Source organism: Coloeus monedula (assembly GCF_965178545.1).
Source record: "Coloeus monedula genome assembly, chromosome: 11".
Classification (NCBI taxonomy): domain Eukaryota; kingdom Metazoa; phylum Chordata; class Aves; order Passeriformes; family Corvidae; genus Coloeus; species Coloeus monedula.
The window spans coordinates 8,008,769-8,029,188 of record NC_138791.1 but is presented as its reverse complement, the minus strand read 5'-3'; the positions used below and the strand labels follow the sequence as shown (position 1 = coordinate 8,029,188).

At 37.1% G+C, this 20,420-nt stretch overlaps 1 protein-coding gene across 1 annotated transcript in view; it reads left to right on the top strand.

Moving 5' to 3' along the window:
• Positions 1-20,420, top strand: part of ERC2 (ELKS/RAB6-interacting/CAST family member 2) — a gene marked incomplete at both ends in the record, with an annotated part of 345,331 nt that overhangs the window by 56,820 nt on the left and 268,091 nt on the right. The window contains one exon of the mRNA XM_082289123.1: positions 14,410-14,484. Within this exon, the coding sequence (XP_082145249.1) occupies positions 14,410-14,484 (75 nt within the window). The remainder of the gene's footprint in view (positions 1-14,409; positions 14,485-20,420) is intronic.

Sequence of the window (20,420 nt, the reverse complement as noted above, 5' to 3'; positions counted from 1 at the left end):
AAATATTGTTTATTGTGAATAAATAATTGCAAACTAATTGTTTACAACCAGATAAGCTGTGATAATTGAGTTGAATTTCCAGGAATTATTTTTGAAAGCTATTCTAACAGAAAATTTGTAGAATTAATATTGCTTAAGAAGAGAGATAAAGATACTGAGATTCAGTTCCTCTTCCTAGATGTAGGAAAGAGAATCAACAAGTTAAGTGAAATTTTGAACCATATTCAGGTCTGTTTCCTGAACAAGAAAACCCTCATTAACTTGACCATTTCTCATTTTGTGAATAAGTCATTGATTAATTCAGAAGAACCCCATAAAATGGTACTTATTCTGTATATAGGGATTGTTCTGTATGCATACATCTGCAGATGGGGAGAACATCAGGGTGTAGCAGAAGAACTAAAGGGGGGCCCTCAGGGCGACCCATTCCTCCTGGTGAACCACAGAAGTCCTACCAGCCTTTCTGTGGTAAGTTTGCTCCAGTGAACAAATTATTTGTCAGTCACACTCGTATTTATGTTTGTGATCACAGAGCTAACAATTTGTGCATGTATCTGGGAATATTTTTGTTTCCTAATTTTTCAATTAAATTTACTTTATCATTATATTTTAATTTCTTGGTTTACCTTTTGTTTTAAGGGGTTGGATAATGATACGAGTTACAAATCAATTTAGGGTTCTTCTTCCCTTTTCCTGTCTTGCAGGTTCTTAACATCTGGTAGGAAATGCATTGCATAGGAGGAAGATCAGAAAAAGAAATTGATGATCCCAACTTGAAAGACTAAATGGAGGCAGGTAATGATGCAGTTCCTTGCCTTGTAGTTCTGCCCATTTGATATGAGGCCTGTAGAGTAGTTGATTCTTAGAATGCTACATGATAGATAGTAATGAAGTACAGAATCACAGTCATTTTACCTAATTGGTCTGTAAAATAAAATAAATTAAACCATCATTGTACCATTCTTTCCCTTAGATCACCCCTGTGATGAGATCACCCTGTGTACCACCGTTCTCCTCACAGAAAACATGAACAATAAGAGGATCAGAAGAAGCCTGTGAAGAGAAGGACTACATTGCACTCATTTTTTTCTATAAAAATATGTCCTTATGTTGTAAACTGTTCCAAAGAAAACACTGTCATCCAAATGCAATAAGACAAAGAGCTTACAATAAAAGTATATAAAACGTAGTTATTTTAAGTATGTTCTTCTTACAAGTGCAAAGAAACATTGGCATTAGGTTTTTCATAGAATAATACGCTTCCAAAACTGTCTGCAGAGATGTGGGGTGTGGAGGAGTTGAGCAGTGAAAGAGAAGTGTAAATAAGAGATCTAACTTAGAATGATGCTTCATTGTTGGCATGTTTGCTACTAAATGAAAATGTTACATCCATTTCCTTTTTATTGCCTCTAAATACAGTAAGATCCTCAGAGTATCTTTATTCATTGTTATACTTATCAGACTTGCACATTATTAAATCTGCAGTGACTTTGCTGCAGTGATGTCCCTGACTAGAGTTACGCTTGCGCTGATGTAAGTAAGGAAAGAGTCGAACCATGGGTTCAAAGAGACCTGCTGAGAGCCAAAGTTCAGCCTTGAAATCCAGCCTTCTGAGAAAAGGCACAGAGCAATATCCAAACAGAAAATGAATAATGCATGTAAAGGGAGCCTTTAGCAGGCTGAGGTACTGACTATGGACCTGTTCCTGAAGATATTGCTGTTAGGTTGGAGTTGATGCCAAGAATTTTTGACGTTTGTGGGATAAGTCCATCAATTGGCAGGGTATGTGAAGAAGTGATTTGAAAATGGAGGCTGTGTGGTAAGGCATAAGGGCCTAGAAAATCTGCCTGACTCTATTGTGAGAGTCCATAGAGAGCTGTAAATAACCAGATAGTATTTAACCAAGAAGTAGTGCAGTAAGTAAACTATGAAATAAATTGTTTCTGTAATATGTCAACAGAGATATGTAGCTGGCAATTTTCCACCAGCTAACTTTTTATACTCTCTAGATTTCAGTTCTAACTTCACGCAGTTTCTCTCTTCTCTGTACAGTTAACCTACATCTTATAGTTTTTAACCTTAAAACTATTTAGAACTCTTTGTTTTGAATTATCTTGTGCCAAAATGTCTGTGTTTATAAGCTTTATCTGATGTCAGTAGAGCTTGGGTAATGCTTATTATCAGCCTACTGCTATATTTAAATTTATAAAAATCTGCCAATTCATAGACTTGCTGGGTAACTTAGCAGATTTTTTTTTTGTCTTTTAGTGACAATATGGTGCATTCTGTACTTGCTGAGAGCTTATAAATGTAGCTTAACCAGCTAATTAAAACTATGGAACGTGTATGAATGGCATTTATACCTAGTGTGAAGATTTGGTGTGTTCAGTGAGTCCTGTGTGGTTAAACCAGTGACAGATTCAAGCTCCCTAGTGCTTTACAGAAGGCCTAGATCAAATTCCTCACAGGGGTGTTTGGGAAGGCATAGAAAATAACCTGCCACATTTGAAAGAATTGTTAGGGCTGACCTTTTCTAAGTCTATAAAAACTTAAGAAAGAAAGATGAAATAAATGTGAAATCAAACATTTCAGGTGGTGTTGGGGTGAAGAGTTGTTGCTCTGTAGTGTGAAGGGAGAATGGAAAGAAAAGAATAGTCAGTATGAGTTACAGAATCCCTAAAGAGAAGTGTCAGCATTAACAGATGCCTAACTCCTAACAGAAGTATCAGGAGAAAAGTGTAAGAATTGACGGATGGATAAAATACAAATATATTTAAGCAAGGGGTGATAGCTTATTGCAGCTTTTCTATTGCATAGAAAGTTTCTGTTAACTTGAGAAGCAGCGAGTTAACAGCATTAATATTTATCTTCTAATAACTGGGCTTAAGACTAAATGATGAAATAAAATTATTTCATCTCCTAAAATACAGTGGTCTTTAAAGTGGAGACTTGGCAAAGAACTACTGAGTGAAATTTTGTAGTTTCTACTTATTTACCACTTTTCGCTCAGCTATTTCAGAGCTATATTATTAATGTCTGTGAGACGTTTCTTGAAACCTATTTGTAATTAAAAGTCAGGAAAAGGTTGGTTCTCCTTTGTTATGCATATCATAATCCATGTGTCAGCACACAGACTGAAGTTTTCTCTGTTTTCTATTCTTTTAGGTCATAAAATATTCTGAAAAGAATTCATTTGGTACACACTTACCTACAAATTTTCATTGTGCTAATTTTGTCAGTAGTATATAGACTGTGAGGTATTAATGCATTTATTAAGTGCTAAATAGGGATCAAGAATTTTTCAGATTTGCTTTTCTTTTTATGGCTTAGGATTCTTTAGCAACATATTGTGTTTTCCAAAGATAATTGCTCTTTTGAAGTGAAACTCTAAAAATCAAATCTCCATAGTAACTCTGGATCTTCTGCCAACCTGTGCTGTTGCACATTTCCTTGTCAAACTGAACGTAGTTTGACAGTTGTATAAAAATCATCTTTTTCATGTAGTTAGAATGGAGAAGACCAACACTTATATTGGTCATTTTGCTTATAGTATTGTATATCCTTTCTCATTTGCATTGCTGATATTTTAGGTTTTTGGCATTTGTGGGGGGCAAAAAGTGTTCTGAAGTGGAATTTTAGCTAGTAGTTGTACTACAGAACATGTTTAACGTAAGACAAACGTTGAAGAAACAGCTTACTGACTGAAATGACTTTAACAGCAATCTTTTAGCATGTTGAGAATTCTGTTTCTATTTTACATATCTCTGTTCAGTAATGAGAACTGATATTTGCCTGTCATGGGGATCACAAGCTAATTGAATAAAAATGGCATAAAAATAATTTCTCTAGCTTAGAAATATTTTCATAAATAATGAGTTAGAATTGTTCATCCAATTCGTGCGAATAAGAAGCCTGAATCAGCTTTCATGTAAAGGAATCCATTGCTATTAATACTCCCCAGGGGAGCAGTGCAGGGTATCCCCTGTGCTGCTCAGAGGCTGTTCAGCTGAAGGGGAGCACTGTGTGTGCTTTCCTGATCCTGGAAGGAGGCCCCACTGCGGGTTCCTAAAAGTGTGGGTCCTGATTACTGCTGGCACATAAGGTGTCCCATGAGTTGTCTTTCACTGTCCCAATGAAGAAACAGTTCTTGAGTGGCACTGCCAGGGTTGTGCAATCGTCAGACTGGGTGGATGAGGTAGCTCTGTATGAACACTGAATGTGTGTTCTGACCTACTTTCCCACCTTAAAATGAGAAGTAGATTTAATGGATTATCAAAATGCTGTTGGAATGACTTAGTGACAGGATGTGTCTGCTTACAGAGGGGAAGTGTTTGTATTTTTACACACAGAGGGGGTGTGCACGTGGTCTTTTGATTAGCGATGACTTACAAGTTTTTAATGAAAATGGTAGTGGTGTGCAGCCTGGCATAACTGTCCAGTGAGCAGAAAGGAACAGGCTGTGGGCTGAAGAAATTGTTCTGGTTTCCTACGTACAGTGGGAAGTTTGCCACTTTGATGATTAAAAATGCTCATTCTGTGGAACAGCAACTGTTGTGGTACCTATACTTAACATTGTATGAAATGTATACAGGTATGTAAAGGTCTGTGTAGATGTCTATTTAAGAATGCTGCTGATCAATATGTGCAAATCCTGCAAGGGGGAGGAATTCATTATTTATGTATAGACTTTTTTATTCTGGAAGTTCAAAAATATTTAAGTTGAGACTTTTGGCTGCTATAACCCCTCTGCCTTTTACATATTCTTCAGTGTCTGAACCAGAACTTGAAAGGTTTGATGGCATCTTGTCTGTGCATACTGTTCTTGCCTTAGACTAAGTTAAGCTCTAATTTCAATGTACAAGAGAAAGGAGAGATGGTAAAGAAGAGAAAGTTCCTTCTAGGGTATGAATTGAGGTCCCTGCAGTAACTCTGGCCTGGTCATGAGCATTACATTGTCCTGTGCTCCACATAAAAAAAGAATGTCTTCTTCTGAAAAAGGACAGTCTGGCTGAGAGCAGGAGAGAACATTAAACCTTCTTCTTCATAAAGTTCTCCTGAAACAAAGTGTTACTCTGAAAAGCCCTTGAGCTGACTGTCTCTCTTCTGAAACAAATATGACAAAAGATATTTATAATAGCAGTAATTCCAAGTTTTTGAGTTTGAAAAGATAGAGAAATTAGATAATACATAGCATGTAATTTTTTTCTCAGCATATTAAGGCACTTTTATATGTTGCAACTGTACCTGCTGTATTCAGGCCTTCTGCAATAGGGGCTCCAAAAGTTATCAAAACAAACCAAACCCCCTACCTATACTGACATAGGTTTAGTGCCTAAAAAATGTAAAACATGGAAGGTGTAGATAACTGTGGTTTTGTTATTGCTGCCATTGCTGCCACTTTGTAACCTGGTAGATTTTTTTTAAATACATGTGATTGTGTTTTCTGTACAGAATTTAGTATCCTACATCAACATGCAGGTTTTTTCCGTTTTCCTGTTTTCCAGTCTTATCCTATGCAAAGATCATCCCATGGATTTCCAAAGTTTTGAAAATTCTCCTTTAAGGTCTGTCTTTAATTCACAACAGATAACAGCAGTAATTTCAGTGGAGATTCTTTTGATTTCCATCTCTAGAAAAAAATAAGCATTTGGATATTTGTGGTATCTATGTATTCAGCATTTGTTTTGAGTACTGCTGCACGGGGAAGTAGTTTTTAAACTGTTCCTCAGCCCCTGGTCTATAGGTATTCATGTCAGCATTTAAACACAGGAAAGATGAAGTCTCTGAACTGTGTGAGAAGGTGGTGTCTTGCTGCTTGTATTGCCCTGAAGTAAGGGAAAGGAATAAAATAAAGAATTTCTCAGTCTTAAAAAAAAATTATCTTTGATGTGTTGTTGTTTCTAAGAGACAGTATCAGATACTTTTCACTCTGCTGTAATTTCAAAACAGATAAGGATCTGTTGTATCTTTTATGCAGTGATAAAATATGTTGGTTGATTTTTTTTTTCTGATCATATTTTCAGTTAAGGGCTGGGTTTTTTCTGTTCTGATGAAAAGGGAAGACTGAAAGAGGAAATTTGAACAGATGGATTTGAGTTACCAAGCAACACTTAGTTTCCCAGGCAATGGAAAAAGAATTGGAGCAGGTGCTAAGTGGATTTTATTCCTTTCTTTTTTTTTTTTTTTTTAAATTATGGTGCACTGATGTGTGAGCTTCAGTTCAGCAGACTCTTGAAAAACTTCATAGAATGATAAATATTCAATTAGGTGATGATAACTACCTGTGCAGGTTGTTTCCTGTGTGATTTGAACAGTTCTTTTCTGTAGTTGTGGTAGCACACAGTCTGTGCAGCAAGGCTGTTGTCGAGGACACTGGTGTTGTTTGCTTCACTCCAATATTCTCATATACAATCAGCTTTATTTTTCTGATTTTAATATGTTCCTGTAATACTGGGTTCGGGCTCTTCTGCAGAATGCTAGTTTCAGAGTGAAATAAGTGTTCTACATTCTGAAATGTTTAGACATTACCCACTACTTCTTCCCTCTTGAGAAAGACTGACTTGGTTGGCAAATCTCAACTGATAGGCAGAGCTGCAGTGAATTGGTGGGTGCCTTGAATTCAGTTTCTGGGAGATCCAAAAATAGGATTTTTTTTTTTTTTTAAGTCAATGCAAATTAATTTCTTCCTTTCTTTTTTTAGTAAGGTTGTGGTTCAGTGAGTTCTTTTGGCAAGCATAACATTTTAGCTTTAGGTTAAAAAGCATGCTGTTTACAAGTTTATTTTTTAAAAAAACCACAAAATTTCCACCTGCTAAAGCACGCCCAACACCCAAATTGTGTGAAAAATTGTCTGTCTTATCTCTTTAGGTTAGTGCTCTCATGTCCTTCTCTGCCATACATTTGCATAACCTAAAAGCTATATAGAACACCTGGGTATGTAGGGATGACATTTCTCTGAATATCTAGGGGAGATAATTTTGTTAACTGAGAGCTTTGACGTTCTGTTACATGACGATATGATAACTGTCATATTTGTCAGAAAACAATATCTAATTTTTCATCTACCAGTATCTCCAACTCCTTTTCTGCAGGGCTGTTCTCAATGCACTCGTTCATCACCCAGCCTGCTCTGATACTGAGCATTGCCCCTACCCAGGTGCAGGACCTTGCCCTTGGAGGTTCCCAGGAGCACATTCCTCCAGCCTGTCACTGTCCCTCTGAACCATCTCTTCCCTCAGTGATACCAACAGCACTGCTCAGCATGGTGTTACCTGCAAGCTTGCTGAGGGTGTGCTCAGTCCCACTGATTGAGGTATTGAATTGTATTGGTCCCAATATGGGCCCCTGACACACACCACAAATACAGTCACAAAATTTTATTTGCATTTTAAAAAAACCTTGCTGTACCACAGAGCCAATGAACTTACATATTTGAAGTCTTATTAACTCTGATGCTTGCTGGCACTGCTGATTAAATACTAAATAGCCTAAGCCAGCAGTAATTTTAAATGCATGTGAGTAAAACCCACCCATATTTAGAAAAGCACTTCCTGGAGAATTACAGAACTGTAAATCAAACCTGTAAGTTATTTTAGCTAGTGATTTCACCAAGTCCACATGAAGGCAAATGAGACATGAAAGGGTAGGCTAGAAAAGGTAATAAAACCCCAGTATATCCATTAATAAGTATGGATATTAGTAGATAACACTATGCTTTTCAAAATTGGAAAGTCCCATGCTAATCAATTTGAAGTATTACTGCAACATGGGGATGGACATCACACAGGGAATGCCAGCACTCACCTGGGCTGATTCAGGCTGTTTAGTGATTGATGTTTTATCAATGCTAAGTTTATAAAAGGATTTCTACCAGAAAAGTGAACAGCATGTTTGAAGTTCTGTGCATGTTAACACCAGCTAACACATTCTTCAGTAACCTTATGAGATCTGTGCAGCAAGTGTGTGAAATATGTAGTACTTCTGGCTTCCAGTTGTTGAGTGTGACTCTGGTTTTGGCAGGGCTGTTTTGCTGCCATTTGAGAAGTTCTTAATTTAATAATTTAAATTGTTTTTGCATCTGCAGTCAGGCTGAAGAGGAGCACTGGTTCAGAGTTGAAATTAAACAAGTATTGCTGGGTGTGTCTGTAGGTTGGAAGGTGAGGAAAGCACTAAACAGGGTATCACCCTTTGTCTTTTTATTTTTCTAGGACAGAACTCTTAGGTTTCAGCTTGTTTAAGGAAACTGTTGGGAGGTTAGCTGTATGAATATGGGAAGAGCTATTGGAAAACTTTTTTCCTCTACTTAGATGAACTGGCCTATAGGAATACCACAAGCACTGTGTGTTGGCACTGCTGGCAACATCCCATCTCACAGTACCGTCCACATTTAAATGGTTTTGTTACTTTAGTATTTATGAAGAGTGCAGCTGGCACACAGCAGCATCTCTGCTGTGTGTTCTGGATCTTGGGATTGTATTTGGTAATCTTTGCTGTGGCTTTACCCTTTTAAGCTTTGCCTGTATGCTTTTGATGGCAGGAGCAAGGGAAGTCTATTCTTAGTTACACCCTAAGGTGGAATTCCATTATTACTCCATGGTTAGTGTTACACTTATTGTAAAACTGATGGGATATTGCTTTCTTTTTCAACCTTATTAAAAAGTTCTTTGTGTGCTCAAGCTTCTAAATGGGAGGGAAGTAGTGGAAGTAAGTCTTTAAAATCATGGATTTGTTGGATAAGGATTTTTTAAATACTATGGATTACATAAAGGATTTGTTACAATAAGGATTTTACATTTTAAGAATTTGAAGATGTGATAAAAGATAGTCTTCTAAAAAAAGATCCCCCAAACCAAATACCTAAAATCCCCTGGTTTATAACTCACAACAATATTTCACTGATGTGTCCTACTGCAAAGTAAGTGATTCTCTTTAGTGCAGTTGGGTTATTAATAAATGCCTATTTAAACATTTAGCTTTAAAAAACAAAAGGCATATTTTTCCATGCAGTTTTAAAGCTTTATGTGTAGTGCGAAGAGTAAGTTTTTTAGCCAAGATGTTTCCAGAGTATATTTGCTTTGCAGAAGTGTAAGCAGCAATTGGAACTTCTGTTTTCTGATTCTAACTGACTGCCCCTGAAAACAAATATATTCCTTTACTGCAGGCACTCAGGGGTTTTGGTATGGGTTCTTAAAGAAAATGGTGAAAAAGTGAGAAAACTGTTTATCATCAAAGTTTCTTTTTCTGAAGATACGTGTGAAGCAATAACTGTTCCCTTTTCCTAAATTTGGGGAAGTAATTTTGGAAAGAGGAAAAGAGATTAATGATACTGTGCAAAACAGAAACGATCCCCTTGAAGGTTTATTCCTTCTACAAAGAAAAGAAATTTTCAAGAATTCCGGTAAAAGCGGAGTTTCAGTAGCTCCTTTCAGGAAACATGCTGTGTGCTTTCAGTTACAAATTAAATTGTCCCACATGCATTTCAAGCTCCATATCCAAATCGTGTTTTCACTTGAAACCTTTTGTATGTGGTCTCTTGCCAGAGGACACTCTTCCAGTATGACAACGCACGTGGTTGCTTAAGGTGTTTTTGACATACAAGTCAAAGAAAAGCTGAGTTTCTTAATGCTCAGATTATTTTTCCTCATAGTCTGTCTTTAGGCATGTTAGTAAAACTTTATAAGCCCTTCTTATATGCATGAATTCAGGAATAAATGGAAGTCTGATCATTGCAAAGACATACTTTGGCTCGTGATTCAATATGGTGGTTTTCAACTGGTGTAAAAACTCCTCCTTTCTCCCTCTACTCTTTACATCTCTGAGTTTTTTAATGTAGGCCAGGGGTGGTGTTAGACTCATTGTTCAAGAGTAATACTGAGGCCGTTGAGATTATTGTTGGACTTGTCCATGGTGATGGACCATTGACCTTTGTCTTATGGCTTGCTGGTGGTGCCTGATTAATGCAGTTTCTTTCATATTCATCAAAAGTCATATCTGTTTATTTAAAATGATAAATGGCGAGAGAATTAGGCGTGCGTCCGAGTATTTTGCTTAACTGTGAGAACTTAAGAGATTTAAATACACCTAATTTACAAATAAACTCTCTGCAGAACTTTTGTAGCTATCAGCTCTTCACATTTCCTCTAATTTTTTGTTTCATGTCCTTATATACACATTTTCATTTCTTCAAGCTATAAAACTTGTTGGGATTTGACAAAATTTCTTTAACAGGTTTTCCCAGAGCTCCAATACCTATAATGGTGAATTTTAAAAAGACAGTCCATGGTAACATGATTTTTAAAAACCTTTCCAATAACCGGGCTCGTTACTCCTGCACACTGGAGAGAGACATGGGAATTTTGTGTTGTCAGTTTATGGTTTCCAGAAAGATAAAGTGTTTGATCAGGATTTTTAAAGTCTACTTTCATTTAAATTACTATGAGACTCTTTTGGCTGGGTATAGATGTGAAGAGTTAGAAAAGAGCAGATGTATGTTAAGAATGAATTCATTCCTGTATGTTACATTTTTCTAGTATTCTGATTAAATTGAATTTGATCAGTGTTTCTAATGGTATTTTTGGCTGAAGAAACACTGCTATTTAGACACTTTAGGTAAGTGCTGTGCTTTTACTTAAATGATTGATCGAAATACTAAAATACTGATGGTCTAAATTTTAAAGTTCAGACAAGCTGATCCTGTAGAAGAACTATCAAGGCTTTCTTTTCCAGGAGAATGCAACCAGTGTGCTTTGAGGTGTTTGAGAGAACTAGCAGCTCCTGCGCCATTTTCTGCTGTGATTTACAGATTTGTACATTTTGTCTATGAAGGCAAAAAGCTGCATTTACTGACAGTGGTTTCTCATGCCAGTTTTAATGCTGCCTTCTTTAATAATTTCTTTCTTCTTCCAGTGGTTATTTGATTCTGATGGTTTTATTGATTTTATGTCTTTATTTTTCAGAAGTCTTGAATTTTTTGTTAATTTTTAAACATCTTATTGTTTTTGGTTCCATTTTCCTTCTATTCTTTAATCAGTAGAAGCATACCAGTTGAAATGCAAACACACTGACAGTTTCACACCATCTCTAAATTGCTTATTTTCCTGATCTTTTCCTTTCTAGCACTTTGTGTCATTATTTTAGGCAGTTCTGTGTAAATAAAGGTAAAACCTTGAACTACATTTACAGGGTTGGTATCATTGAATGAAAACAACACAGTCATGATGTCTTGGGAACATTAATAAAATACTTCAGAAACAGAGTAAAGAAGGATCAGTTTTCAGCACCCTGACTTTCCTGCAGCCAAGAGATGAAGCATGTTTTAATAAAGCTGGGATAAACCCACACTTTTATTTGGGTAATTAGTATTAGATTCAGATTATACTACGTAGTGGGGATTTTCAGCACCAGTGAATAATGACAAAATCTTGCAATATCTTCATATCAATTTCTGAACAAAAGGGTAGAATTCATTTTCCCACCAGTGTTTTAGGATTATAAATATAACCTACCTCCTCTTTGGATTTTTTTTTTGGTGTTTGAATTATTGTTAAACTTGTGTGCTAAATTTACTTCTGAGGCCAATACAAGATGCTAACCTAATACTGCGGAAGGAGAAAGCCAGGTTTGGGTTGAAACTTATTTTAGTCTAAAAGCAAAGACTATTAAAGTAAATTGAATGTGAAGAAGATCTGATTACCTGTCAATTTTGTGTGGGTGCATTAATCACGTTGACAACTAAGCATCATCAGGAAAGACAAGGTGTAGGCATTTGGTTACACAGAATTAGAATTAATTTGCCTGTGCAAAGTGGTTGCTCAGAATTACTACGAATTGCAGATGTCATATAGAGGGATATAAAGAAAATCTAATTTTTTAAATGATTGCAATTCTGAGAGATTTTTAGTATAGGCTTTGATCATTGCAGAGATGATGAAACAAGTACTTTTAAGTATCAAGAGTTCCATTCAATAAAGTTTAGGTTAAAAGAAACTATTCCTGATAAGATTTTGATTTTTTTCCCCCCACATATTCTTTTTTGTCTTTCTGGACTTTTTATTAAAAGAAATTGAAAACAGGAAAACCACATCATTCCAGAAATGATGTAATGGATAAAAATCTGGTTTCCTTAGGCTATGAGGACTTTCTGAAATCTCCAGAATATCTCTTGCTTAGCTGTTCAGGCAAATTTTAAAGCCTTCAGATGACCTCAGAGTAAGAAAATCAGTGTATCATGTACATAAACTGTATCCTTAAATTAGTACCCCCAAAGTATATCCCTGAATCAAGTACCCCAAATGCAAAAGCACATACCTAGAACTACATAAATTCAAGAACTGAGCCTTGTGGGAGTCTCCAAACATTTGAATCTGATTGGAAGAAAACCCACACAAAATAATAAAGTGGGAGTCATTTTCTGATCTTCTCCAGAATCCTAAAGTCTGCTTCATTTTACCATCAGGGATAGAGAAGAAAAGCTTTTAAGTCAGCCAGCATCAGATTGATTCATAAAGCAAACAGGAAAAGCATTATGAGGCAAGGCTTCATGCTATGATAGACATCTCGGAATATGTATCTTTGGCAGTCTATTCATCTTTGGCTAAGGGGGTGGAAACTCTGGTTTGTCTCCCTGGGCAATGTGTGGAATCCTGTTTATATTCCAGCTCAGTTTATATGGCCTTGGGGAGCAAAGTCTGGTCTTAGAATTAGCTGTAATTTTTGCTGATCTGATAGTGGTATGGCTGGCCAACTATTCTTTTGTATAACTATATGACAAATTCATTACATACTCCTATTTTTTAAAACAGTTGTGCAGTGAAGGTACTTGTTTGATCTAAGACAAACAGCTGCTGGTGGTGGAGAGATTCCTTGCATAGGTGATTTGCAAAGATTTCTTTCTCTTTATAATATGGAGAGTCACATTTAAATTAAAAGAAAAAAACCAATGAAAAAGGATTACTCAGAGATACTATTTCATAAATGCAGAAAGAATTCCATAAATGCTAAAGCATTTGAAAAAAATCATAAAAGCAAAATTATAAGTTCACTGTTATCTGTTAGGTGCAGTTTAAATATATGTATATGTACCTGCAATATGTTTAACCTAATAAAAAACCATTCAGACTTAGTGTTAGGTATACTAACTTGTCTCTTTCAGATACTTTAATATATTAGGCCACATGTTTTTAAAATCTATTTTATAAAGATGTTTATTAGCAGTAGACTTTAGTTTAATAACATACATTAAATCACTCCTGCTACTTGGTCTTTGAGAACAGTTGTTTCTTACAGTTGTGGATCAGCAATATGTTTGTTGCTACACAGAAGAAGAAACTGATTGATAGTTTGTGATACAAAAAAATTATGGCTTTTAAACTTGTGGGCTATAAGGTAGGCAAGACCTAGGTGAGTGACCTTGGCTCCTTGGCCTCAAGCATAAATATCTTTTTCATGGCTACAGGGTTAATTCAGGAGTGTATGTGGAGCATTGCAGTAGAAAAAACTGAGACATAAAGACAATCAAGGATGACACTCCTGTCCTTTAGAGCAGAAGGACTCCAAAGGAGTGGAAATGGGACTATATCTGTCCTGGTTCAGGTTTTTTTAATAATAAATCTCAGATGGTTTATGGGAAGGGAATAAGCATCACCAAATTCTCAAATGAAAATGTTTTATCACACCTTTACTCCACTTTTTTCCAGGTAGTTATGTGAGTTTTTTATTGGTATGTATCATACCAAGATACAGCTCTGGTTTTATGAGACTGAGTGATGCTGTCTTCATACTCTTGTAGGGGTTTTAAATTATTATTTTTATGAAGACCAGTATGTATTGGTTCTGTTAACTTTGTCTTAACTAATGCAATCCATTTTTCTTTTGCCTGTGGATTAAGATGCATAAAAAACAGTATGAAAATGTGAAAACTGAAATGTAATTGCTACTGTAGCGTGTGCTGCATCAGCCCACTACATAATTATTATCCTTAAAATGTCAAATTTGAATATAATGTCTTTAAATTGCTTATTTCAGACATTAGAGGAAAAATTAAGAAGACACGACTGTAAAAGATTTAACACTTAGCAGCGTTTGAATTAGTAACACAATTGAATTAAGTTTGGGTGTTTAAGCAGCAATAGCAGCATTGTATTTGGACTAAGAGAGTCCTTGCTGGGTTGTCACGCTTGACATGAATTATTGATAAGGGGTTTCAGAAATAGCACATGTGCTGGCAGAGTTGACTGTAACATGAGATCGGGACTGCAGCGATGGCAGGGGGGTTACAGCCAGGGAAGCACCTGTAGCACTTGGAGTTACATGCTTCTCATCATCCCACTTTTGTTGCAATGAGTTCATATGAGCAATTAAAATAATGGGAAGATGAGTCGTCAAGCTTATTTCTATCGTGTTCCTCCACAGGAATTGCATAGAAGAACCCAACTTCAGCCTGAGCCAGCAAAGACGAAGGCTCTGCAAACAGTTATCGAAATGAAGGTATGGTCTCTGCATGTTTCCCTGTGTGGTGTTTTTTCAGCATGATGTTGTGTACTGGGTATGGCTGGGATGGAGTTAATTTTCCCTGGAGCAGCATGTCTGGTGCTGTGTTTTGAATTTCAGACTGAAACAGTGTTGATAACATGCTGATGTTTTAGCTGTTGTCCAAAAGGGCTTACACAGAGTCAAAGCTTTCCCAGTTTCTCACTCTGCTCCCACCCTCTAAGTAGGGTGGGGATGGACAAGAGGCTGGGAGGGAGCACAGCAAGGACAGCTGACCCAAATTCACCAAAGGGATATTCCATCCCATCATGTCATGCTCAGCAAACTGAAGGGAGGACATTCAGAGTCATGGCATTTGTCTTCTCAAATAACTCTTGTGCCCGATGCAGCCCTCCTCTCCTGAAAACAGCCAGGCATCTGCCTGCCCATGGGAAGCAGTGCATGAATTCCATATTTTGCTTTGCTTGCATGCACAGCTTTGCTTTACATATTACACTGGCTTTACCTCAAACAATGGGTTTTCCCACTTTTGCCCTCTGGTTGTCTTGCCCGTCCCACTGAGGGGGAGTGAACGAGCAGCCGTGACACTCAGCTGCCTACCAGGGTTGATTTATGACTGTTTAGTCATTAAATGCTTTCTTTACCATGTCAATTTTGTTATGTAGCTAGGAATAATTAGTATTTATTTCTCCTGGTGTGCTTACTAAATAAAATTGATTAAAAAAAATCAAGTGTAGCATTGCTGAATAATGATAACTGGATATTGCTTTTTAAAAAGACTAGGGTGTGTGTGTATGTGTGTTTTAGGAGAGCCAAAGTACATGGACTAAACTGACAAACAGAAGTCTGAGGCAAACTGTCCAAGGCTAATGTAAAATGTTTTCCTTCTCTAACTTTAAAACCAATTCTTCTGTTGGTTGTTATTAGGCCATAATTTTACAGCCAACCTAAAGAAAATACTGGTTGCATCAGCAGATATGAAAAAATACAATGAAACAGCTCTCTTAGTCCTGACTATAGTTCACCTTTTTTGATATATAATATTCTAAAGTGTTGTGACTTTTCCCTCCACAATAACAAAGAATAAAAATAGTAATTTAAAAAGTGAAAACGGATATTTTTGCATAATTCTATGAGTCTGGAATGTTCATCTTTAAGAAAAATACCATGAGACCTGAGATAATTTGTGAGTTGGTAATGCTGCCTGAAATTCATTAACGATGGTCTTTCAGTCTTAAAAGGAAGTGCAAATTAAATGCCTCATTTTGCCAGTGACTTCTGTTATGAGCAAATGAGTTTAGCATGTCTGAACATTGTGGTAAATACACAGTTAAAACAACAGCAGGACTTTATAAATACAGTATCTGTCTTTTAATAGATAATAATTAGTTTGGATTATATGAGTAACAAATAAGGTACATTGATTACAGAATTCAATTTCTGGATGTATATTTGCTTTGGACATTAGTTCAGAAGTCTTTGTATGAAATCTAAAATATGTCTTTGCAGTAACTCATTGCCCTATGTGAATGGAAAAGTAAGGGAGTGGCTGAGAAACTTGGATTTTCTCTTAATATTCAGAACTACGAAAGTTTAGGGATACAAAAACAATGTGATAGAAGAATTTATAATCTTTCATGTGGGTTATTAACAATGTAAAGGACATGTTGAAATTGATTTTCAGTTCCTCTTCCTGTACCAAAACTCTTTGAAAGGAACAGGGATAGGGGGTACATGACACATGAATGACACGTGTGATGACTGTAGTTGCTCCTGTCTGTTGCTGAAGACAGTGAAGTGTTTGACTCCCAGGAGAGGTGGGCGTGCTGCAATGTTCCACTGTTTAAAACTTGAATCTTCATAGTGAGGGCTTTCATTTGTCATGAGTGAGCTGAAATCATGTTGCTGGAGTACTGATGCCAGGCTGCTTTTTGGCTCTGAGGCATCCAGTTCTTTCTGTCCCTGTGAACACACGCCCCTTTGGGGTTGCCCCTGTCTAAAACAGGCCTAATATTGAAAAGAAAAAGGGGCAAGATGTTGAAATCCCCATGATTTAACAGTTTTCACTACAAGTTCCAGATTTGGACTGTTTTCAAGTAAATTTAAATTGTCTTAATCCAGACAGCATTTGTTTTGAAAAAAATGTGGAACATTTGTTTTGAATGATCAAGCATTGAAGGAATTGTTTCCCTACAGTGTTGAGGGTAGAAGGAGGGAGAGGATTAGCTGTAATATGGCAATCTCAGGCCATCCACTCCCCCACGCAGATGCTCGGACCAGTTTCCATTTCTCTTCACCATGCCCAGTCCCTTCCAGCCCTTCACCACTTTGGCTTTTGTCTGAGTCCTTTCCATGGCTCCCCCAGGCTCTGCCAGGATGCAGCTTTCCCTCCTTCATAAATCCTTCTATTCTCTCTGTGGTTTTCTTCTGTCCCTTGCCACTTCTGAATTCTTTCTGTCCCTTTTCCTGGTCTCTATTCCCTTTCATCCAATCAAGTACACCCACTTATCCTACCTATCTCTCATGCTTATTTGTCCTAGACATCTTCTGAACTACCTCTTCTGTCCTGTCATCATCTTCATTTCCCTCTGAAACTTGGCAAATAGTTGCTTTTTCTTAAACCGGTTGCCTTTTCTGCATAACTGCTGTCTTGTTGAGCAGTGTCCATATCCTGTATGTTCATGCAAAATAAAAAAGGGCAAACAAAAAAGATGGAAAATTCACATCCTATGCCTTGACTCCTGTTTTTCTTGCTTTATTTATTCCTTTCCAGATATCTGTTATCTTTTCAGATGCATTGCACAGGCTGTTCTTTCCTAACTTTCTGGTTTTGCTTCATAGACACATTTGCTTCCCGATGTCATGTTTTTTGCTCTATTGTTTCTCACTACATTCTTTACTCAGCTCTCTTTTCTGCAACTGACCTTATTCTCCAGAAGCCCTCTTTTCTTCTGGAAAGCAGAGTCACAAAACTAAGGGAGAGCAGGATGCTTCCCTCTCACACATGCTCCTGTTATTCCCTCAAACTAGTCTAGTTTTGATGCAGGGGTTGCTTTTGACTTTGACTGTGGATATATGTAATTAAACTGCATTTTTTTCTCTCAAGTCTAAATCTTAGTCTGTTAAAGTATAAAATAAAACTGATACATGGAAATCCTTCCCTTTAATTGCTATTGCACCCATGCATGCTTCCTTGCATATTGTGTGCTGGCAATGCCAGGTGACTGATACCTTTGAATGTATTTTGAGTATCAGTGATATTCAAAGTTGATGAACTCCTATTAATATAATACAAAGATTAAAAGGAAACATACTTTTTGCTTCATTTTATGGTAAGTGCTCCTGAGCCATGTGAATGGGGTCAAAACTTGCTCATCTCTTGTGAAGCCTCACCTGGAGTGCTGCCTCCTGTTCTGGGCTCCATAGGACAAAAAAGACATGGACCTGTTGGAGCAAGTCCAGAGGAGGGCCACAACAATGATCAGAGGGCTGGAGCAGCTCCTTTACAGATGGGCTGGGAGAGATGGGGCTGTTCAGCCTGGAGAAGAGAAGGCTCCTCAGTGACCTTATAGCCTTTCAGTACTGAAAGGGGGCATATGAGAAAGATGGGGACAGAGCCTTCAGTAGGGCCTGTTGTGACAGGACACAGAACAACAGTTTTAAACTAAAGTAGGATTAATTTAGATTGGACATATGGGAAAAAACTAATTTTATGATGAAGGTGGTGAGGCCCTGGCACAGGTTGCCCAGAGAAGCTGTGAATGCCCCATCCCTGAAAATGTTCCAGGCCAGGTTGGATGGGGCTTGGAGCAACCTGGGATAGTGGAAGGTGTCCCTGCTCATGGCAGGGGATTGGATTAGATGACCTTTAAGTGCTGCTTCCAACCCAACCATTCCATGTTGCTATGGTCTAATTCTATCATCACTAAAACAGTGATATTACTTGAGAGAGAAAATCAGAAACTGCCAACAGATATGGCCTAGAACTCATCTTAAGGATAGGATATTGAAAAATATGTGGAGTCTGGCATCTATAAAGTCTTTATAAATGTAAGCTGTAAAGTAAATAAAAATATTTGTGGTTTACCTTACTTGCAGAAAGAGCCATCTTTATGTATTGATCCAGCTGTGATATTTCAGGTATGGGTTTGGCTCTAGAGAAGTGTGTATGTGTGTTTGCAGTGCAACATACTCTATTGTTAAGATTGCATGAACTTTCACTTCCCTTTTCTTCAAAGATAAACCTGAATATTTTCATTAAATTAGATTGACAAGGTAAAAATTCATACAGTAAGAGTATGGTCTGTTGACAGCCTATGCACATAAGTGTGTTTAAATTCAAGGTTTATTAAATGGGAAGTTTCAAATATTACCTTCTGATTGCTTGTTGAATGCCCTACAAGCAAAATTTTTCACAGACATAATTTAAATTTATCAGGTATCTCACATGATGAGCAGTAGCATTTTCTCACTTTTCCTTTCAGAGTAAGACAGCCTGGAATGCTGTATTATACAGAGTTGAACTTGGTGATCTGTGTGGGTCCCTTCCAGCTCAGAATATTCTGTGATTATTTACAAATGTTTTGCCCTTTTCCTGCCCCTCAGTTTTCAGGAAATGTACTGTAGGATTCTTGTAAGGACTGATATGATTCATGAAACATCATTGTGGAAACTCGTTTGTAGAGTTAGTCTTTTTTTATTGTGAAGCACTGTTGTTTTCAGCATCAGGACACATACTAATTTCTTTCACATTCCAAAAGAGGTGAGCTTCTGCTAGGTCCAGCCAGCAGAAACCTAAATAGCCCTAACCTCTCCTAGAATATCTGCAACACTGTTCTAATAAAGGAGATAAGGAAGAAGTATTGGTTACTGCTGGAAGGAGGGGATAGATTAGGGTGAGTGCCCTGATCTCTATCACAAATCCTGCTATGTAATCTTATGTCTTTTAACAGATTTAGAGGGCCTGACTGAAAAATCTGAACAAATGCTGCATTGTTGTAGAACTCAGAAGATGTTTATTAGTACCATTTAATAGTAATCTGCTTCCTTAATATTATTGCAAAGGAATCTTCATTGTGATTCAACACAGACCCATGTAGTTTTTTAGAATGTTGCTAATGGTGATAAATCTTAGAGGTTAGAAGGAAATATTGCATCTGTTCCCATTTCAGTTTCTGAAAGCTTGCCAGACCCTGTGCCCCAACAAGACTGGTTGAAAGTTTTCCAATTGAAATTTTCTTTGGGAAAACGCTGATTCAGCTGAATCAGAAGATTTTATGGGAATGTGCCTATTCTGTCAAAACTTCTGGCAAATACAAAGCTACCAAACTTTCTCTCCATCCTGTAAGTCAGCCCAGCTCCCTTGTGGCAGTACCCACTGGGAGCTCTGGGCTCTCTGATTATCTCTGACCTACAAGGTTCCTCACTTTCTAGCAGTTGTCCAGGCAGGAAACCTGTGAGGTTTCCTGGGCAAGCCAGCATGCAACAGGGAACAGTACCTTTGAATTTCACAAAATTTGTGAAATTGCTGGCTTCTGTTGCAATAAAAAGTTAATATAAAACTTAGTGACAATTTTTCAAGACATAGGAAAATAGCTTTCACACATTTCTAATCACAGCATGCAGAGATTGATTAAAAATAAACTTTTCCTCAGATTTCAATCTTGTGATGAAGTAGAAGTACAGAAAGTGCTTCCACAAGTTATGTTAGATATTTCTCATAAAGCTTAAATGTTGTTCTGTGATGTATAAACCTTCTAAAGAGTGTAGCAGGCTGTGCTATAAATTGTTTCTGCCATATTATATTTGCAAACACATAAAATACGAAGGCAGTACAAAAAGGCAGACTCTTACAGACTTAGCTGGGGAGATTTGATGAAGACTATTCCCAGATGTCATGTCATAACAGGTCATGTAAGTATTAATATATTTCA